The sequence below is a fragment of the Lissotriton helveticus genome, chromosome 2_1 (assembly GCF_964261635.1).
Source record: "Lissotriton helveticus chromosome 2_1, aLisHel1.1, whole genome shotgun sequence".
NCBI lineage: Eukaryota > Metazoa > Chordata > Amphibia > Caudata > Salamandridae > Lissotriton > Lissotriton helveticus.
Window position 1 is genome coordinate 1,508,004,285 of NC_136059.1, and position 22,273 is coordinate 1,508,026,557.

A 22,273-nucleotide genomic window follows, 5' to 3' on the forward strand; every position below is an offset into this window, starting at 1 on the left:
ACCAGGCAAGAGTACACCACGGAATATCCGCCGCTTCGTGCATGTTTGGAATCCTTGGAGGGTAGCGCCCAGCAGTGCACCCTAGCTTTTCTTGATATCGAACAAGCGTTCGACTTGATCCGGTGGGACTATTTGTGGCAGGTGCTCCTAAAATTGGCTCTGGGGGAGGGATTGGTTAATTGGGTTAAACTACTATATGCACGGCCGGTGGCGAGGGTCCGCACGGGCCGGTATGTATCAGACACACTGCCTATAGAGAGAGGGACGAGACAGGGGTGCCCGCTTTCCCCCCTGCTCTTCGCCCTGGCAATGAAGCCACTGGCATGTTATCTTTGGCGTGCGCTCCAAGGTCAGGGAATACAGGTGGGTTGTATAGAACACATTGTGTCTCTGTATGCCGATGATGCCCTGATATACCTGCAGGAGCCGGCTCAGTTGTTACTGTCGCTAATGGAGGCGCTGACTCAATTTGCTGAAGCTTCCGGGCTATATATTAATAGAGCAAAGTCGCAGTTGTACGCGATTGGGTCAGTGAACGACTGGGATGGAGCCCAGCTCCAGGACTTGGGACTTCCGTGGGTGACGGATACGCTATGTTACCTGGGGATATGGATAGGCAGGGATGAGACCACCTTTTACCAACACAATATGGGGCGAATACTGCGGGATCTCTGGGTCAGTATTGCCTTCTGGAACACTCAAACTTTCTTTAATGGGGAAGATTGCCCTGATAAAGATGGTGGTCCTGCCTCTGTCTATTCACGATGCAGGGTTCCTTCTTCGAACTGCCGCATCGGGTGATCAAGGAGTTGAATGCACTAATACTCTATTGCTGTGGAACGGCAAGCGGAGTCGGGTTAGCCTGGAGGTAATGAAACGTAGGTGGGGTAGGGGAGGCTTGGAAATTCCAGATTTGCAGCTCTACTACTTTGCCTCGCAACTCCAACACGCCATCACCTGGCTGGATACGGACCCCTCCTGCAAGAGGTCATTGATGGCGGACTCCTGTGGGGATCAGCAGCTGGGGACTCTTCTCTGGCGGGCAGGAGACTGGAGTGCAGTCCCCCATTGGTGCGGTTATTAGCCGGGATATGGAATAGAGTAGTTCACAGACTTATCCGGGCCAGGCTGTTTGCCCCAGAGGTTGATTTTTGGCTTATGCCGGCCTTCGCTCAAATTGAGTGTTTCTGTCCACCGATAAATGGAAGGAGGGGGATTGCCTTATGCTGTCGGACCTCTATCCGGATAACAAATGTATCACATATCAGGAGGCAGTGGCCACCTTTGAGTTGGGATCCGAGCAATTCCTGCAGTATGCGAAAATAGCGGCAACAGTGCAGCAGTTGTGGCCTTCATTCCCAGAAGCTCCGGAGCACACGAATACACTGGTCACCATGATCAAAATGGCCGGAGGGCGAAGGTTTGTCACCCACCTCTATAGGATGCTGAGGTATCATAAAAAGAATGGACCTCTTAAGGTAGAGGGGAAATGGCAGCAGGTGTGTACGCAGGAGATCACGGCGCTTGACTGGGAAAAGATACACGAGTGTGCGGAAGGTGTCGGTATGCAATTGATTCAAACAAATCCAGTATAACATGGTACACATGACCTATCTCTCACCCAGGCAGCTACACGTCATTGACAACTCCAGAGATCCACACTGCCCTAGATATCGCCACGCCCCGGCAGACTTCCCGCATATGGTGTGGACCTGTTCGATAATTCAGGCGTACTGGAGGGCGGTCCTAGAACACCTGATTAGGATTACAGGGTGGTGGATTGACATGGATTTGGGCCCCTGTCTTTTGGGTTTGATCTCCCGGGATCCTAAACGTAAGACTAGTAGGCGGTTTCTGGTTCCGGGGCTTGTTATAGCTAGACGGTGCATCGCGATTCACTGGTTAACCCAACAGGGGCCCTCACTGGTGAAATGGAAAAATTATTTTAGGGAGTGGGATCTGGCCGAAGAGGGGCATATGCGGACTGCTAGAAGAGATGATCAATTACCTGAGGTATTGCAGGCGTGGGGGGTGATGATTCAGGAAGTAACAGGACAGGCCTCACAATCCACACCGGGATCACTAGGGGGGGATGATTGCCAGTGGGGGGGGGCTAGCCCCCAGCCAAGAGGAGAGGAATGTGGAGACCCCAAACGAACATTGAGCTACATGGACCTCTACTTAGACAGACCCGGGGGGGGGGGGGGGAAGTGTGGTTGTTTTTGATGGGTGGGTTGGGGAGAGTTGGGGGGGGGGGGGGCGGTGGTAAGGATTAGGTTGGTTAGAGCTAGGATAATGTGAAGCAATGCCAAGCAACAAAGTTATCTGTGAAGGCTTGAACAACGCCCAAAGGACTGAATTCCTGAGTTTAATGCTGGGCTGGTTCACTACCTACTTGGGAGTGTTTCGTAACTGTTTCTGTATATGAACGTGATATGCGGATTGAAAGAAATTAATAAAGAAAGTTTAAAAAAATGTGTCAACTAGCTGCACCTCATGTGCAGCAGATTGAACCCTTATTGTTACGAGATCCTTTCCAAAGCTGCAGCCCGATTCTCTACAGCTGAAATCCTCTCGGCAATCTCAGGGCAAGTTTTTGAGATTCTCCTGACTGCGCCCTCTGATGCTTCCTGGTTTCAGCACATACTCTTGACAATCAGAGCGAGTCTCATCCGATGTAGCATAATGCCATGTTATATAACATCCAGGGCAGGTGAATCTTTCTCCATTAACTGGCTGTTGAGAATTATTTTGGGGAGTGGCAACACCCTTGAAAGCATGTTGGGTAGTGGCATAATCCCATTTCATACTCCCAGCATCTGGCCACCTACTTGCTTTGGCAGGGTGCTTCCGTGTTGACAACGGGTCCTTTTCCTCAGCTCCTACCTGAGCAACATCACTTGCCATGCTTAAGAGCTGCTCGAAGAGCCCTCTTCGGATATGACTGATTAACTACACAAGTCCTCTGACCCCTCAAATAATGAAAAGAAACACCCCGTAACCTCTACGTCCTCCATATCTGAACATCTGCTGGTGAAACTTCTTCCATCGTTCTTGTAGTTGTCCGTGACTACTTTGGGCTGATGACAGAGTAACGCAAAAAGAACAATTGGACAAAATGCAGAACAATGTCATACATTCACCCCAGTGCAGAGATCTGGGCCTAAATCCATAGTGTTTTTTGCTCACCATGCCATTCCAGTTTGAACCCAGCCATATGCAAATCAGTCTTGACCCAGCACCCGATGGGAACAGTCCAGCCCGAATTGCCAGGCCAGATCCTCCCAGGACTGGAAACCAGCCTCGTAGGACCGGTTTCGGGCATTCACCCCATATCTGCCAGGATAGCTTGACTCCAGTGGCATGGATAGCACAGGACCCACGTCTGGGCATACCCGTCCCACTCAGGTGACAAATGCAAAAAAGAACAATTGATGGACTCTGTAGTGGTGAGGAAGAGTAATGAAAGAGGTTCTTAATTATAATACTATATGGCTCAAGCCCCTTTTTTCCAACATGGGAACACGCAGTCACCTGGCTGCCCTTCGCATTTTAATGTCAGATACCTCCCCCGTTATTGTTTGTGGTGTCTCCAAATTTTTAAAACAATTCTGGCTGATTCGTTCCAAGAGGCTGTCAATTTCTGTTTAATTGTACTCTTAATTAATTTATTCGGGAGCTACCCGGTTCTTAACTTTTTAATGCTGTACGTACTGTCTAGCTGCATGTCTTGAAATGTTTTTATTGTATGTAATTTGCTTCTAAGATATTTGTATATCGAATAAAAGCTTACTACTACTACTACTACAATTATAATGGATCCAATTCCTTTAACTAGCTCACACTTAAGAAATATAATGGGAACATATGACCTGAAAATTCCATCAAAGGTGTGTGGTATTTCTGGTTTTATATAGGCATTATAGTGATCTATATGAACTAGTTCTGATTGGCACCCAAGTCTGATAGATACCCAAAGCATTTGTTTTTTAATTTATTTTATAAAGTACATGCTTTGTTTCTTAGCCCAGATACAAGCTAGTCCGTTTATCAGTTGAATCTACTAGATGTTAAGCTATCGATCTAGGGTTGAGAACTGCTGCACATTTATAGTTAAGAACTGTTTATATCTCCGTGCAAAAATGATGCTCAGTAAAAGATCTATTTACCAGGAAAATAAGCTATGCTTCTTGAACATTGGAACTGCACTGTGATTTCCTGATGGTGTGAGGATTTATCCTTCAGCTGTGGGCGCGGGATATATTCTTGTTTGTGATTTTGCTTCTTGGCAAATAGGGAATTACACCAGGAGTCTCATTTATTCATGGTTGCTGGGTGTAACATATCAGCCACAAGGTCCTCTTTCTCTGATAGTGTTTTTTTCGTGTGTGATCCTGTACCAAATAGAATATTGCTCGTAGGCCAAAGGGTTAGTCCTTTCTCCCATGACTCTTGCTTGACAGTGAGTAAAAAAAATAGTTTTCAAAACTAAGCTTTTGCTATCGAGCACTGTACCTAAAACTCTAATGCTCCGTATGAAAAGAATGACTTGTATAAGCTGCCTCAGAATTTAACCTAAATCTTAAACTTCATTCAATCAAGTTCCTTGTTGTACTGCGGCTAAAGATCTGGAACACTCTTGAGCGGAGGCTAAGTAGACACTATAGCAAATAAATAAAATCTGCTGCACATTGTCCAGTATAACTGTAAAATTGAAATGTAAATCAAAATATGAAAAAAAGGAACTTCAACTTGGTTCTGTTAATCCCACACAACTTGTGAACTGCATAAGGAAACCCAAGAGAAACGTCATTCTGAATTAATCAAGGTAAAGCTGTTAAAGGACACTTGGAAGCAGGTATTCTAGAGTAATGAGGTTATCACTGCTGTGACATAATAAATTATACAAATTTAACAATTCGGAAAATCTATTGAGGATCTTTGTTGCAGCAAAGTATGTTTTTTTTGTCCCACTCAAGGCTTGATGTTGAAGTATGTGGATATCACAAGATTAGTATACATCATCCTGAGGTAAGAGGATTCCTGAAACTTTGCTACAGCCCTTTCGCACGAAGGCCACAATTATACTTATGCCATTTTGCTAGTGGTTTAACATTCCATGGCACTTCAGCCACTGCATCCTAACGTCTGGAGCAGCATTTCTGCTGAAGAATGAGATGAGATGTATGGATGAAACTAAAGCATGTTTGTTGAATTGAAGTGCCAGAACTCTCCTTAGTTTTTGTTGAATTTAAATCCTTTCTCCCCTCCTGATATAGAAATGTGATGAAAAGCTGTTTTATTAATTTATGATTCAAAAGTTGATTTGGATTCCTTGGTCCCCAATATTAATGGACTGTTTTATATGTTATAGCTGTGGATTTCTTCAATCAGATCAATATGCTCTATGGAACCATTACTGACTTCTGCACCGAGGAAAGCTGCCCAGTGATGTCTGCTGGTCCCAAGTAAGTATTTTTTTAGACTTGCATTTATTATTCTTGGACGTCAGATAGTTACTTATTTGAGACACCATACAAGTAGCAGAAACCTGCTCATCAAGCTTTGCAGCTGTTTTAAGTTTTCTGACTGTTTAGGGAAGGAATTTCTTATTTAAAAAAAAAAAAAGATTTATATAGTGCTTAAACACTGATTAGGTGTAGGAAAGTGCTCCTTTTTGACATGGTCACACCCACTTTTTGCTTAGTATTTGATGTTATTTTGACAAGAAGTGCACTGGGTTCCTGCTAACCAGGTCCCCAGTGCCAGATCTTTCCCCAAAACTGTGCAACTGTACCCCAATTGGCAATATCTTTAGCACCCCCTGTAAGACCTTAGTAAATGGTACCCCTGGTACCTAGGCAAGGAGGCTAAAGAGGGTCCTTTAGGGCTGCAGCACGAATGTGCCACCTTAAAGGACCCTCTCATAAAACACATACAGACTGGAACTGCAGGCTGCACGTCTTGGTGCAGACCAAAAAGTGAAAACACGACATGGCACACATCCCTGTGAGCCATGCCCACATCCCTGTGAGCCATGCCGACAAACACTGCATACAGTATAGGTAAGTCACCCCTGCAGCAGGCTTTACAACCCTAAGGCAGGGGGCACCACACTACATGTGAGGACATATCTGCATGAGCAACAATAGATTGCACACGGTTCCCCTGAGGATGAGTGATGGCGTAGTGCGATAAGCTGTCTTCCTCTCTACCTCATGTATGAGGTGTTAACGTGCCTCAATCCAGCAGGGAAAGGTATCCCTTGTCGGAACTAGGGATGCCTCACACAACAGACTGGTTTTACGGCTGTTGTCATGTCACCAGTTAGTCATATCGTAACATCATCGGCTCCCTGCTCCTGCGTCAAGCCGGCGCTGCAATGCCTGACGGGTAGCACGGAGTGCTACACTCTTGCGGAGATCTTTTGTTCCTATGCCGATAGGTGTAAGGGTGTGAGGGCCCTAGTAGGTGAAGTAGTGAGCGTGAGTGAGGTGAATTAAAACAGGTTGGTGTAAACTACGGCTTAGGTTTTATTCATGTAGTACACCACCTGAAGTAAAAACGTGTGAGGGGCAGTGGGGCTGCAGTAGCTACGAGGAGTCAGTCCCATTCAACCCTCAAACTGTGAAGCGGTCAACATGTTTCATGCCTATAGTGGCAATTCTTCAGGACCAGACAGAGGTGCTCATAAACTTAGTGATTGAACTGGAAGCCCCGCATAAGGCTGAGGCTTCAGTAGTATACAACCTGTTGGGTTGTTGGATCCAGCCGGAGAGGGGTTCCTGCGTCAACGGGATACCCCTCACTGGTGGTCGTAAAGGCCCCAAGGCTGCTCCCGTGGGGTCTGTGCAGGTAGGGCAGTAATCTCTGTAGAGCGGGCTGGTGAAGTCAGTACCTAGTCCCACGTCCAGGCGAGCGGAGTCGCCAGAGACAGCCGTCACCCCCCCCCACGACATATCTGCATGAGCAGATGTGCCCTGGTACTGATCAGCTCTATTGCTGCCAGTACCAGTGAGCAGGGAAGCCATTTTTAATACATGATCTGGACACTATTGAAAACGAATTCCCCAGCTACCTGATGGCTTCACAGAAAATAGGGATGTTTGGTATCAAACATCTCATATTAATAAACCTGCACTGATGCTAGAGGTGCCCGCTGAAAAGGTACCAGCTGCTTGTGTGCTAACTGACTGGTTTTTGCTGGCCTGCCACGAGAGACCCGTTTCTGACCCCCAAGCATGAGGGCCTTAGCCCCCAGGAGGAGGAAAATCAAACCTGTTCAGGCAGAGGGTGCTTACATCCCTGCCAACAGGATGACCTGCTGAGCAGTATTCCAAGGCAGGGGAGCTTCAAAGGGGCCACGGCCTTTGGTATGCAAATCTGGCTTCTCTCACAGGGGATGATGCCAACCCCAACCTAATTATGTAACCTATGATGTGTGCTATTTTAATCACATATTGTTTTATCAGATATATGTACTCTCTTTTTAACCTGTTATATGTTTTTATATGCAAGTATAGAAAGTATTTTTGATATCTGAATTCATTATAGATGTTAGGAGAACAATAGTGTTATTGATTATTCCCATATTTTTAGCATTGTGCACTTCATGAGCTTTTTAATCAATAAATAGATTTATACTTTTCTATAAATACAGTTGTCCAGATTGTCTTTCTGGGATATATGGTTATACGTCTTGTGTACGTATGGTGTTAAGCTGAATAAGTGAGAGCTTTATGTAATTTAGTATATACAGCCTATATTCTTTCCATTCCTTATAACAGCCCAAAGGAAACTTCTTCAGTCAGCCAACCCCCTTTGTCCAGAGCCCTTTGACACCTGGACAGGTGGGAAAATTAGCTAGTCATATAGGCGTGTCCACCCTCAGGTTAGTTCCAACCCTAAGGTGGCGTCCCTGAAGTAGAGGCGACTTTTCAGTTAACCATGTTGGTGATGGCGAACTTAGGATAACTGGGACAGGGTTATGCCCACTTCCCCAGGAAGTGTTCTTATAGGAAGCGTGGTGCCCCTAGGAGTAGGTAGTCCATTGGCTACTGCCCTACACTCCCCTAACGCCCCTTAATTCAGTATGTATGGGAATCCCTGGCACCAGAAAATCAGATACTGATGACCTACAAAGAAGGACCCTAAAGAGTCACGAAAGCAGAAGATTGAAGACTAACAACTGACTTGAAACCAGCACTGCCAGCCTGTCTGCTATTTCCAATCAAACCTGCACCATAGACATCTTATCCTGCAGCTTCCGTGCTAATGTGGAAAAGTAAATTTTGCCATGTTCTGTGTCCCTACGTCTCATCCATCATATGTTATGTGTGCATGATCAATATGCATATGTTATTCCCCATTTCTGATTAAAGACGCAATTACAGTTGTGTCCACCTCTGGTATGTTAGTTTCCAGTCCTCGTGAATACTACGAATATCAGGCCTATGTAAGTAATGTTGCCACGTTTCTCAGTGTGCACGTTATTCAATTATAAAGTCTCCGTTTCCAGGCCTCAAAAGGGCCCGGACCACAGATTCAGCTCCTGTCTCCTGAAAGCCTCGCTGAGGAGCGATACAGCCCCCACCTGTATCCTCGACCCTTCACTTACTTCCTGCCTTGCAGTGCCCGGTGCACCCCGGCTCTGCCTCTGAGTCTGCCAAAAGTATGTTATAGTTCCAGCTATCAGTTCAGTCCTCCTCCTCTGCATTCCTAAGCTACTGAACTGCATCAATAGTTTCCGTCATTGTCTAGCCTTCTCGTCTCCATGTTAGAGAAATACTGTATTTAATGGTCATTTAATATTCTTCACGCACTACATGTAGAATAATGCATGGTCCAGTCTTAGAGTCAGGTTAGCCTCTCCCCTCATGACTTCTAGTTTATATCAACATGTTCCCTAAACATTAGATACCAGATAGGGTTTAGGTACATGTCGCTCCGACCTTCCAGACTCCAGTCTCTGCTCCTAGCACAGAGTTCGTAGCCCCCAGCTTCTCCTAGTAACACGTCATTGCCAGTTTTCGCGCACCATTAGGTTAGAGGTCCCGGCTCCTTAGGTAGCCCCCTCCAATGTTTCCGCCCATTCATGACATATTCTGTTACGTTTTGCATCACATGTCTAAGTAAACTCCCAGTTACACCTCTTATTTCTCTTCTCTCTCGCGACTGCTACGCGTCACGCCTTCTGCTCCACCTACTGTTACGCCTACTGCAATGTAATGCTATGTGTTTGCGCTATGTATATAAGTCAATGTTTTGTTATTAAATGTTAGCGCGCTCATCCCAGACCTAGCCCCAGCAGCTGCTGGGCCTCTTTTCCCCTGCTGGGCCTCTTTTCCCCTGCTGGGCCTCTTTTCCCCTGCTGGGCCCCAGTTGTCCTGCTGGGCCCTGTCATTCTGTTCCTATGCAGGTTGTCCTGATCCTGTCCTTATGCTGTAATAAACCTGCAGAAACTCCTACTACCTCGAATCTTGACTCTTATTTATTGAGCTATCTGTTATGCTATAAGTCTAGTCAAAAATAGGGTATTATTTATTTATTTACCACATAATGGCGCCCGAACAGGGACTTGCCCTTTCCCCACGCGTCGGTGAAGCCACGCCGGCCCCCTGACCCTCTGCAGTCGTGACGGAACCATACTGGCCAAGTGCAGATATTTCTGCTTCAAGTATCCCTCAGGCCCACGGAGGAGACGGAGGAGGCGGTCCAGCATCCGAACGAGACGGTGGAGGAACGCGGCGAGTCCCGACCAGAGCCCAAGCCGAGAGTCCAAGGTCCGAGGTATCCGGAGGCCCACCCGTAACTGAAGTCCGAAGTCCGAAGTCCGTCGTAGTCCAGTCCCGTTCGAGGCCTTCCGTTCCGTGCTGCCCGGTGAGTACCATTGCTGGGGTAGTGTCTAGACAGGGTCAGTCTAAATTGACTCCTGGTCCGTGGGTTGGTGGTACCCAAGCCCACAAACGAAGTGTTCACCTAGGTGGATACGGGTCTTGATGCGTTCCTTTATGGGACCGGTATGTTCCGTACTGTTACAGCAGTACATCCAGTAACTCTAGTCTGTTCCGTTCTCGAGAATTCTGTTCTGTTTCTGTTTTCAGTATTTTCAGGTAGTATTCTGTTCGAACTGTTATTTATAATGTTGTTTAATGTATTTTCAACGTCGTGGTATGCCTGAATTGTTTTCCCAATTGTTATTGTTTTTCGTGTATTGTATTGTGTTCCGATTCAAGTTTAGAATGCCGCTCTTTTCCAAGCTACGTCAGTTAAGAACCAGAAAGGGTCTGCTGGAAGCAGCAGTTCCTGTTCCGCCTAGGGACAGTCCAGGTCACTTTATGTATCAGAAACATGGCATAAGCGCCATATTGTATCTAGATTTATGGGTAGAGTATACCAAACAGTTAGAAGAAAAGTATAGATGGCCCGTATCGGGTACATGGGATGCCGAATGTATCATGCGAGTAGAAGAAGCATTATGGAAAAAGAAAGCCAGACAGTCACAGAAGGATGCCATCGAGTTATGGCGTAAGGAAGCGCATAGGAGAACGGAAAAGGAAGTCAGAAAGTCAGAGTTAAGTAGAGAATCCCAAGAACGAGCCCAAGAAAGAGAATTAATTGAGATAGGTGAACAAGTCAAAGTCGAACAGTCAGACAGACAGAGGCATGCCCTTATTAAGGGTATGTATCCTCTCCTTGCCGAAGGTTTGCCAAAAGCGACCCCAGAGGCACCCAGTAATTTCCCGCCACCATTAGTTCCGACCAAGCTACGTCACAAACCGACCGCAGCTGATATTTTTATTTCGTCCTATTTGGACGACACAGTTCCAGAATATGCAAATCCAGTTCGCGCTCCACCTGTCCCTGTAAATCAGGCACTTCCCGTTCCTCCAGACACCGGAGTACCTGTTACGGTACCCCCGGGTCAGCCTGCCATACAAGTTCAGCCCACGTTACAATTACCGACCCTGCAAGCACGAAGAATGTCAGTCGACGATTCTAGTATAGGGGCCGCAGGAGGAGGTCCTCCTCAAACCCCGCCGCCACACAAGCGTTTATCAGCACTCGAATTACATGCTCAAGCATCACAGCGTACTCCTAAAAGTAATAAGTCTGTTACAGAAATCAGACAAGCCCTTGCCGAATGTGTCTATGACGCAGTCCCAGGCGAGTATAATATGGTTTTATATTCCGTACGTGTAAGGAGGGTGACCGAGTATCTAGTCACCTTACCAAATATGAAAGAAGATCTAGACAGAATATATCGTTTCATCCGTACAGGGGATGATCCAGAAAGTATTGGCGAAATTATGTTTCAAAGGAAAGCCGAGATTCAGCTCATGATATTAAAGTTCCTGATCAATTGTTTAATAAGAGAACAAGATTACCCGTCTAAAGATCCCGCCGAAATGAGAATCCTAACGAGGTGGAGTGATAATATAGCCGAGGGTAAGCACAAGACCATTAGTGCCATGGAGAGTATGTACAAGAAAATTCGTAAAGAAATAACAAGGTTACACGAACAGCGTAAAGCAGCACAAGTAAGCGAGAAAGAAAGTATCTCTGATCCTGAAGAGGAAGACGAAAATCCCGCCAGAATAGCGTATGTAGGAAAATCCAGATTTCCAGATCGCCATTTACGTCCAGAACCTAAGTCTATTTTTCATGATCCAGCACCAGAACGAGGTTCCCTAGAACAAGTATTTCAAGCTACCGATCACATCCTGAAATCACGAGTCGGTTACAGTGAACTAAGTACTATGCATGAACAAGAACTAGCCCGATCAGCAGTCCGATGGATTACTGATTCTACCACTTTTCCAGACGAAATAGTGGCACAAATGTTTCTGAAACTGCCCCCAGCCGAGCAACGACTGGTGGGTATGTATATGATCCAGCACCTCATTACCCTGTATGAGGGTCAACATTCTGATCCAGGCCCGTTGCACGATATCCTGAACGAGTTACTCCAGTACAGATGGAGAGGTCTAGGTACCGATTTAATTAGTGTCATTCTAGAACAGCGCCACAAGTATAGAACGTTCCTGAACCCGCACTTTGTTCATGTCTCACCCCCAGAAAGTAAACCATTTTACATAGACAGACAGAATCCGCTACGAGAAGTCCACCCAGTCCAAGGGGCGGGTGGCGTAATGCAACGAGTGTTTGTATACACTCCGATATCAAAGATGGAACTTCTTGAAATGAAGAAATTAATTCCCTGTCATGACAAAGATCCAGCGGGGTTCCATAGAGAATTAAAAGACATGCTCCGTATGGGAGAATACACTTACCCAGATATCATTAAAATGTTAAAGGTCCTGTTACCCGCAGGGGTGTATGAAAAGTTAAAGGAAAAGGAATGGGAGGTGGGAGAGAAAAAGATCGATTGGACAGCTCTAGAAGCTGAAGACAAGGCACGAGTACCAGGTACCGGTCTTGGAGATAAATGTAAAGAATTACCAGAATTATTGATTCAAGTTTTACCCAGATTATTGACAACTAGGAAAGAAGACTGGGATGCAATCTCAGCCTGTAAACAGAAACAAGATGAGGATATTAGTGATTTTTATTCTAGATTTGAGAAATGTTTTAGTATTAATAGTGGTCTCAAGACAAGTAGTGAGTCATACCCTCATCTTTTCGTTACCAAATTAGTCGAGAATTCAAGTCCACAAATTAAAAACCGAGTTTTGAAAGTCGAAAGCACCTGGCAAGCAAATACTCCGTCCCAGATGCTCCAGATGCTCCAGTATCACCAGAATAGAATCAGAGAAGAGCAAGAACACGAAAGAAAACGTATGAAAGACACGAAAATGAAAGTGCTAGTTGCACAATCCGTTCCTCAAGACAGTCAGAAGAGGGGACCAAATCAAGCCAGTCATCCTGCAGCTCCCGTTAAAGGGAACTGCAATTATTGTAAACAGCCAGGTCATTTTATAAACGAGTGTGCAGTTCTGAAACACAACATAGCTACTGGTAAGACTAAAGAAAGGCCACGTCCGCCGAGACAAGAACAAGTTTCACAAACTCCTCAGTCACAGAATGCACAACAGACAGTTTCCGCACCGCAGCCTATTGCTGCAACACAGCACGTTACATCGCAGATGTACCAGTATGCACAGTCCGAGTATCCAGAGTACCAGTCATATTCATGAAACAGCCTAGAGAGGGAGGTAGGCTTGCCTCTCATCGAGATACCTGTAGACCAAGAAGGTCCCTATGTTCATAGTCAAGTATTAGGGAAAGACAGAAAGTTTTTGATCGATACAGGGGCAAGTAGGACCACAATTAGTCACGCCGAAGTTCCAGGGGCTCCGCTCTCAGGCTCAAGAAATGTTTCCCTTGGATTTTCAGGAAAACCCATAGTTAATGAAATATCTAAGCCAGTTACTCTAGAAGTAGGTCCATTGTCCCGTACTACTGATCTGTTACTTACTAGGTCATGTCCAGAAAATCTATTAGGTATTAAGACACTGAAAGAATTAGGTGCAGTTATTTGCTGTTCCCCAGAGGGAATACGTCTGTTCCTACGTGACTTTAAGGGTCACTATGTATTACGAGATTTTGATTCAAGATTGTCTAATGTTCCGCAGTATTTATGGGCGCAAGGTCCAACTGATGTAGGTTACATGCAAATCACACCCTATCGTGTGACTCTCAAACCAGGTGTAGTGTTACCACGAATCAGGCAGTACAGATTGCCACCTGAGGCTGTAGCAGCCTTATCCAAAATTATTGACGAGCTCATGGCTCAAGGAGTAGTTGTAGAAACTGACTCCAACGTGTGTAATTCTCCGATCATTCCAGTCATGAAACGTACTGATCCAAATGCACCCCCAGTATATCGATTAGTGATTGATTTACGAGAGCTTAATAAATGTATTATTCCTCAGTACCCAGTTGTTCCAGACATTTCTTCCCTGTTAACAGCCATTGATTCCGAAGCCATGTTTTTCACTGTTATTGACCTCAAGAATGCATTTTTTAGTGTTCCAATTCATCCAGATAGCCAGTTTCTTTTCGGATTCTGTTTAAATGGAAGGAGCTATATGTTTACACGCGCTCCTCAAGGTTTCACAGAAAGCCCTAGTATTTACAGTCAAGCACTCAAGAGACAACTAGACAACATTCACATGCCAACTGACACTGCCCTGCTCCAGTATGTCGATGATCTACTGATCACAGCCCGTTCTGAACGTGCTTGCGAACGAGCATCACTTACAGTTCTGTATTTTCTAGCCGAGATGGGGCACAAGGTGTCACCTTCGAAGCTTCAATTCTGTGTCCAGCAAGTGGTATACTTAGGACACTTGCTGTCCAAGAGGGGTAGGCAGTTGACACCCGACCGTATCCAGTTAATAGCGAGTCTTCCCCAGCCAAGAACCCAGAAGGAGGTACGTGCCTTTATCGGCCTTACTTCTTATTGTAGACAATGGATTCCCCAGTATGCATTTCTAGCCAAGCCACTGATACAGTTAACGACACAGGAGGCAGCCGTATCGACTGTCCTCCCTTGGACATCTGACCATACACTTAGTTTTAACGAGTTAAAGAAAGCCCTATGTCAAGCTCCAGTTCTAGCTACACCGAACTACAGTAAGCCTTTTACACTTTTTGTTACTGAACGCGAAGGTACAGCATTCTGTCCTCACACAAGATCAAGCAGGTCAATACAAGCCCTGTGCTTATTTTTCGAGCACATTAGATCCAGTCGCCCAGGCATTGCCTGCGTGCCTCAAGTCAGTTGCAGCCACAGCACTAGCTATCAGACAAAGTGATTCTATAGTTTTAGGACATTCCCTGACAGTACAAGTTCCACATTCAGTAGAAGTTCTTTTAAACCGAACACAAACTCAGCACTTGACAATTGCACGTTTAACAGGTTATGAATTGACACTGTTCCAGCCACACATAGAAATTAGACGCTGCAACGTCCTGAATCCTGCTACACTGTTACCATCAGTTAGTTCAAATCCAGACACACATGATTGTGTGGAAGTAGTTAACATTACGACAAAGCCAAGACAAGACCTGACAGATATTCCGTTACCAGATCCTGACCTGACACTTTATGTGGATGGTTCATGTATGAGAACTAGTATGGGAGAACTAGTCGCCGCGTATGCAGTGACTACTGACACTGAAGTTATCAAGACACACCGTATTGACACCCTGTCCGCTCAAGCAGCAGAGCTAGTCGCTCTGACACAAGCCTGTATACATGCCAAGAACCTGAAGGTTAATGTTTACACAGATTCACGTTATGCATTCGGAGTTGTACACGACTTCGGAGTGCTCTGGCAGGAGAGAGGTTTTATGACTTCTCATGGAACCAAGATTCAGCATGGTCTCCTTATTCAAGCCCTGTTAGATGCCATACATTTACCGACATCTATTGCTATCATGAAGTGCAAAGCACATACGAAAGTCACTGACATTATTTCCCAAGGTAATGATTTAGCAGACCGCACAGCCAAGCTTACAGCACAGACTCCAGACATTCCAGTTAATATGACACATACTCCGGATCCGATTACATGCATGACAGTTAAGGACCCTACTCAAGATGTCATAGATATCCAGTCACATGCTACTCCCGATGAAATCAAGAAATGGTCTGTACAAGGAGGGGTCCAGACAGATCAGGGATGGGTAACGAAGGGTAGAGCCACATGGTTTCTCCCCGATTCTATGGTTCAAGTTATTATCAATACCGCACATAGTCCAGCACATTTAGGAGAAAAAGCTATGTTAGACAGTATCCAGACCATTTGGTTCAACAAGCATTTACGAACTGCAGCCAAGCAGAAAGTCCGTACCTGTATGATATGTTGCCAGTTTAATCCAGGTAAAAGTGTCCCGGTGGAACAAGGTGGTTTCCAGCCCCCTGACCACCCTTTTGAGGTCCTCCAGATGGATTATATTCAAATGGAGCGATGTCGAGGTTTCAAGTATGTCCTTGTAGTTGTATGCGCTTTGTCCAGGTGGACAGAAGCATATCCAGTCCCAGATTACACAGCCGCGACCACTGCCAAGCAGTTGGTTCGTGAATTCTTCCCTAGATATGGACTCCCTAGAGTCGTATATTCTGATAACGGCCAGCCATTCTCATCTGAACTCATGAAACACGTTTCCCTGTTGTTAGGGTACCAGTGGAAGTTCCATTGTGTACGCCATCCAGAAGCCGCTGGACTAGTCGAAAGACATAATCAGACTCTGAAAATCCGCATTGCAAAAGTCTGTAAGGACAAAGGTGTGGACTGGTTAATAGCTTTACCAGTCGCTTTATTTTATATGCGTATGGTCGCACATTCCAGATCAGGTCTGTCCCCGTATGAGGTCGTTTTCGGCCGCCCCCCTAATATGTGGGGTACTCCTAGACCCCGAAGTATTACCGATGTTTCATGTAATATGCTGACAGATTACCTAGCTTCCTTGATGTCTGCCCTCAACTCATGTCGTTCACAGGTTGCCGCCGCATTTCCAGACAATACCGAGGTGGCACCGCACGAGATCGTTCCAGGCTCCCTTGTGATGATCAGAAATTTTGACAGATCAAGTCCGCTGGAACCACGTTGGAAGGAGCCACGTCAGGTCCTCTTGACCACCCGAACTGCCGTCAAGTTGGAAGGCAGGAAGGGGTGGGTCCACCTTTCTCATGTAAAACTTTTCAAAGGATCGAAACCAGTCTTCAAAAACATTTCCAAGAACATTTCCCAGGATTCGAAGGATTGCCAGAACATTGTTTTAAAGGACTGTCCCGCACAAGACATTATTACAACCCCTCCCTTGTTAGAGAAAACTCCGCAACAGGAGTATAAGTTAAAGCTCAGGTCTAATAAGTCAGCCAGTTTGATTGTATAAGTCCTCCCCTAGGTGAAACGGTTAGACTGTTTCTGACATGTATAAAATAGACCCCCATAGTGAGAGAGTCAGTCAAAGCTCAATCAAATGTATCGTTTTTCTGAGTTTCGTATTATTCATCAGCATAATGATTTCCTGCACCAGCTATGCTTTCTATCTGTGTTTTTCAGTTCCTCATGTAAATATGTCTGCTCATGCTACAGTAGAGCACACGTTTAGTGATCTGCCTCCTCACGAATATTCATACCGCCTCGCCATGCGTAATAACACATTTATCCGTATGTTACATTATTCACACCAGACCAGCAATGCCACTAATTGTTGGGTGTGTGGTCGACTCCCCCCTTTCCAGACACCGAAGGGAGTTCTGCCACTCTTTCCTTATCCATTCTCACACAATGGTTCGTGTGGAGCATGGTCCACGTTAACGTCATCCTCAACAGATATGTCTTTTCTTAACAGTACATGTTTCCCAGACAAGCAAGGTCTCCCCCACAGAACAGGTTTAGATTTAGAAAATGAAGTATATAATTTAGGAAATTATTCGTCGAATTTCATGGTCCTGAATGTTCAGTCTGATACTACTCCAGACTCACCCGCTATTTCAGTACTACCAGTCAAAGGCGAATTATGTGTCCGTAGTTATGGTTCTGTACATATAGGTCATAGTGAATGTACTACTGTTATCCAGTATAGTGACAGTGGGAAATCTGTTTTCAAAGCTTCACGTCATTCTTATTTTATTTGTGGTCAAACTGCATATGTCCGTCTGCCCCTCGATTGGGAGGGAACCTGTTACATTGCTTTCCTACTGCCACCTGTTTTTCTAGCCCCACCTGACTATCATAGGAATTCTTTCTTAGTACACACTAGACACAAGAGAAATCTCCCGATTGTCGATTATACTGAAACCGCCGCAGAGCAATTCATTGATATAGATAAAGGTGTTTTCCCTTATTTAGGTACAGTTGTAAATAGTAAGCTTATTCGTAGGTTAACAAGAACCCTTGAAGCAGTAGTAGATGAGACTGCCTCCGCTCTAGGTAACTTAACTGAAGAGCAATCCTTTATGAGAATTGTCGTTTTACAGAATCGTCTCGTCCTTGACGTCATACTGGCCGATAGGGGCGGGGCCTGTAGAATTCTCGGATCCAGTTGTTGTATTTTCATTCCAAATAACGCGCCGTCTGTTTATTCAGCTATAACCAGACTCCATAAAATTGCCCATCTGTTACACCAAGATCCAGGCACCTGGACATGGTCCGGTTGGTTCTGGAATATAATTTCCGCATGGGGTTGGAAAGTCCTGTCCTTTTTAGGTATTGCAGTAGCGATCATATTTAGCTGCTGCCTCTGTATACAATGTGGCCCTGCGATTTGCAGCATGTGTGCTACCTCTTGTATTCCCAGTCCCAAGCCCCGTTCTAAATCCCGTTCCAAGACAATTCGAGACGAGCAAATGGTACTGTATGAAATGATAGACGGTATCATGAATATTGATGTTTCCTGATGGAAACGTAGTGACAAGGAGGGAATGTGGAAAAGTAAATTTTGCCATGTTCTGTGTCCCTACGTCTCATCCATCATATGTTATGTGTGCATGATCAATATGCATATGTTATTCCCCATTTCTGATTAAAGACGCAATTACAGTTGTGTCCACCTCTGGTATGTTAGTTTCCAGTCCTCGTGAATACTACGAATATCAGGCCTATGTAAGTAATGTTGCCACGTTTCTCAGTGTGCACGTTATTCAATTATAAAGTCTCCGTTTCCAGGCCTCAAAAGGGCCCGGACCACAGATTCAGCTCCTGTCTCCTGAAAGCCTCGCTGAGGAGCGATACAGCCCCCACCTGTATCCTCGACCCTTCACTTACTTCCTGCCTTGCAGTGCCCGGTGCACCCCGGCTCTGCCTCTGAGTCTGCCAAAAGTATGTTATAGTTCCAGCTATCAGTTCAGTCCTCCTCCTCTGCATTCCTAAGCTACTGAACTGCATCAATAGTTTCCGTCATTGTCTAGCCTTCTCGTCTCCATGTTAGAGAAATACTGTATTTAATGGTCATTTAATATTCTTCACGCACTACATGTAGAATAATGCATGGTCCAGTCTTAGAGTCAGGTTAGCCTCTCCCCTCATGACTTCTAGTTTATATCAACATGTTCCCTAAACATTAGATACCAGATAGGGTTTAGGTACATGTCGCTCCGACCTTCCAGACTCCAGTCTCTGCTCCTAGCACAGAGTTCGTAGCCCCCAGCTTCTCCTAGTAACACGTCATTGCCAGTTTTCGCGCACCATTAGGTTAGAGGTCCCGGCTCCTTAGGTAGCCCCCTCCAATGTTTCCGCCCATTCATGACATATTCTGTTACGTTTTGCATCACATGTCTAAGTAAACTCCCAGTTACACCTCTTATTTCTCTTCTCTCTCGCGACTGCTACGCGTCACGCCTTCTGCTCCACCTACTGTTACGCCTACTGCAATGTAATGCTATGTGTTTGCGCTATGTATATAAGTCAATGTTTTGTTATTAAATGTTAGCGCGCTCATCCCAGACCTAGCCCCAGCAGCTGCTGGGCCTCTTTTCCCCTGCTGGGCCTCTTTTCCCCTGCTGGGCCTCTTTTCCCCTGCTGGGCCCCAGTTGTCCTGCTGGGCCCTGTCATTCTGTTCCTATGCAGGTTGTCCTGATCCTGTCCTTATGCTGTAATAAACCTGCAGAAACTCCTACTACCTCGAATCTTGACTCTTATTTATTGAGCTATCTGTTATGCTATAAGTCTAGTCAAAAATAGGGTATTATTTATTTATTTACCACACTTCCAAAGCCTGGGAGGACAGCCTGCCTTCAATAAAGACTGAAGAACTCTTGCAGAGCAGCAGAACTGCTCTCCTGCACTCTGAAGGCACCTCAAAAAACGACAGTGAGGACTCCGAAACCTCCAAAACCAGACGCTGCCAAGCACCACTGCACCCAAGCCCTCCAGCCTGTGTCGAAGTTGGCCAATTGTGTCTGCGTGGTCCCCAAGCCCCCGAAAACAGAGTCCACTTTGATTTCACCCCATGATCTGCACGACATCTCCAGCAGCCTCTGTTTGCAGGCCCGCTCCTCTGCGAGTGCTCCCTGATTAAGAAATCAGACACCTGAAAGGCCCTCAACAACTAACCTCCCAGCCCTAGAAGAGGACCACTGATGTTCCCATGTCCGCTAGCACCACAAAACTTGAGCACTTTGCTTGGTTGAACTGGACTGTCCTCCCAGCCCAAACCTGCTGCTTCTTTTCCCCGCAGTCCGATCCAAATTGTCTAACATAGTGTACTGACTCTGTATTGCACCCCTGCACCCAGCCTCCCTAGTGCAGCTGGAGGGGACTTGCTGGTACTGCTTTGGAGCTTGCCCGATACCCACCTTAAGTCCAGGAGATTGGTGTTGTAAGTCACAGTACTGTATCTGAATGCCGTACTTGTTCTTCCATAGGATAACATTGCAGATTCTTAAAAATGCACTAAGTGGCGACTTTTTAAATGTAGAAGTATTTCTTTTACAAAACATACTTGCCAGATTGTATTGATTCTGGTGCCTAGTCATATATGAAGGTGCGTGTTATTTTTATAAATTGGTGTGGATCTCCTTATTGAGTCATGTGCATCATTTATTGAATATTGTGTGTATTTGCAGATGTTTTACACTCCTCTCTGATAAGCCTAAGGCGGATCCGACCACACTATGCCCTAGAAGAGCCATTGGGATTGCTAGAGCAAGCCCCTGTCCACTCATAAGGGAACCAGTTGACTCTTTGCACGATATACCTCATTTTGGTGTATCATATAAAGAGCCAGCTTCCTACATTAAGTATATGAAAGCTTTTCGCATAAAATGAACAGTGACACAAAACGAGGGAAACACGCACTGAAATGTGGTCCAATATTGGAGCCATGCTGGAATTTATACCGGAGGAAAATAAACAGGAATTTCGTTCGGTCCTGGCTGAGGGTGAGCACACAGCAGCCAAAATTATAGACTGTGCCATGGACATAGCCACAGCAGGTTTTCAACATCAAGCTGGTGCAGTTATTTTAAGATGCCAAGGATGGCTTAGGGCAACGTCCTTCCATCCAGAAGTGCAATCAAAGATACTGGACATGGCGTACGATGGAGACAGTCTATTTGGAAAACATATAGACTAAGCTCTACTAGCTATCAAAACGGATACAGACACAGCCAAAGCGTTAAGTACCCTACAGTATCGTAAAGTGCCCTTCTGGGGTGCACAAGGACCTGGATTTTCAGGATATGGAGGAACTTTCCAGCGCACCCAAATCTATCAATCCTTTCAGCCGCAATATTGTCAGGGTTATCTGCAGGAATCCTATCGACAGCCAACAGCTGGTTTCTCCAGGCAAGACTCCTGTAGGAAACAATCATTACACGCATGCGACTCAGGTCGCAAGCAGTGACCACATCAGGGTGCAGCTACTACTTTCAAACACACAACCGTGCGAGTGTTTCCAGTCATATCCATCGATGGCGCAATATTGGTCTTGGATCTCATTTCTTATGGTCACACTCTAGAATTCATCCAGCGCCCACCAAACACTCTACCCAGGGGATCCCACCCATGTCGTTTTAACTTACTCAAACAGGAAGCGAAGATTATGCTACTGAAAGGGGCAATAGAGAGGGTTCCAGTAGCACAAAGCTTTAACTCCTGCTTCGTCCTGATACGCAAGAAATCGGGTGAGTGGAGATCTATTTTAGACCTCAGATGGCTGAACAAATTCCTCAAATATCAGACCTTGAGAATGGTTACACACTCCGACATCCTTTGGCGCCTCAACAGCAGTGACTACATGACATTGCTGGATTTAGAGGATGCTTATTTCCATGTTCCTATACACCCCAAACACAAAGTTCCTCTGATTCACAGTGACTGGTACCGACTATCAGTTCTGAGTCCTACCTGTCGGCCTCAAATCTGCTCCGCAGATTTTCACCAAGTTTCTCTCCCCAGTGGCAGCCGCCTTGCAGAACCTGGGTCACCAAGTATCTCCATATTTGGACGAGTGGTTCCTGAAAGCTCCCATCAGCTCGTCTGCCTGTTACGGCTACAAGAAATTCAATAGCTCTGTTCCGCAAATTAGGTCTTTCTATAAACCAACGAAAACCATCAGTTTTTCCAAGTCTGACAATGCCGACTTGGACTCCGTTCAGAAAAAAAGCTTTCCTTTCGCAAGAAAGTCAGGAATGGTTGCCAACTTTGGCTCTCAGACTATCAAAAAGAAGTGCACTTCCGTGAGATCATCTCTACTGGGCATGCTCTCCTCAGCAATCGACCTAGTGCTAGTAGCTCGTCGGCACATGAGGCCTTTCCAAGAGGAACTCCAATGTCAATGGATACAAACTACAGGA

At 45.6% G+C, this 22,273-nt stretch overlaps 1 protein-coding gene across 1 annotated transcript in view; it reads left to right on the forward strand.

The window, feature by feature from the left end:
• Positions 1-22,273, forward strand: part of MOB1B (MOB kinase activator 1B) — a 305,722-nt gene that overhangs the window by 154,790 nt on the left and 128,659 nt on the right. The window contains exon 3 of the mRNA XM_078676405.1: positions 5,375-5,468. Coding sequence (XP_078532531.1) covers positions 5,375-5,468 — 94 coding nt within the window. The remainder of the gene's footprint in view (positions 1-5,374; positions 5,469-22,273) is intronic.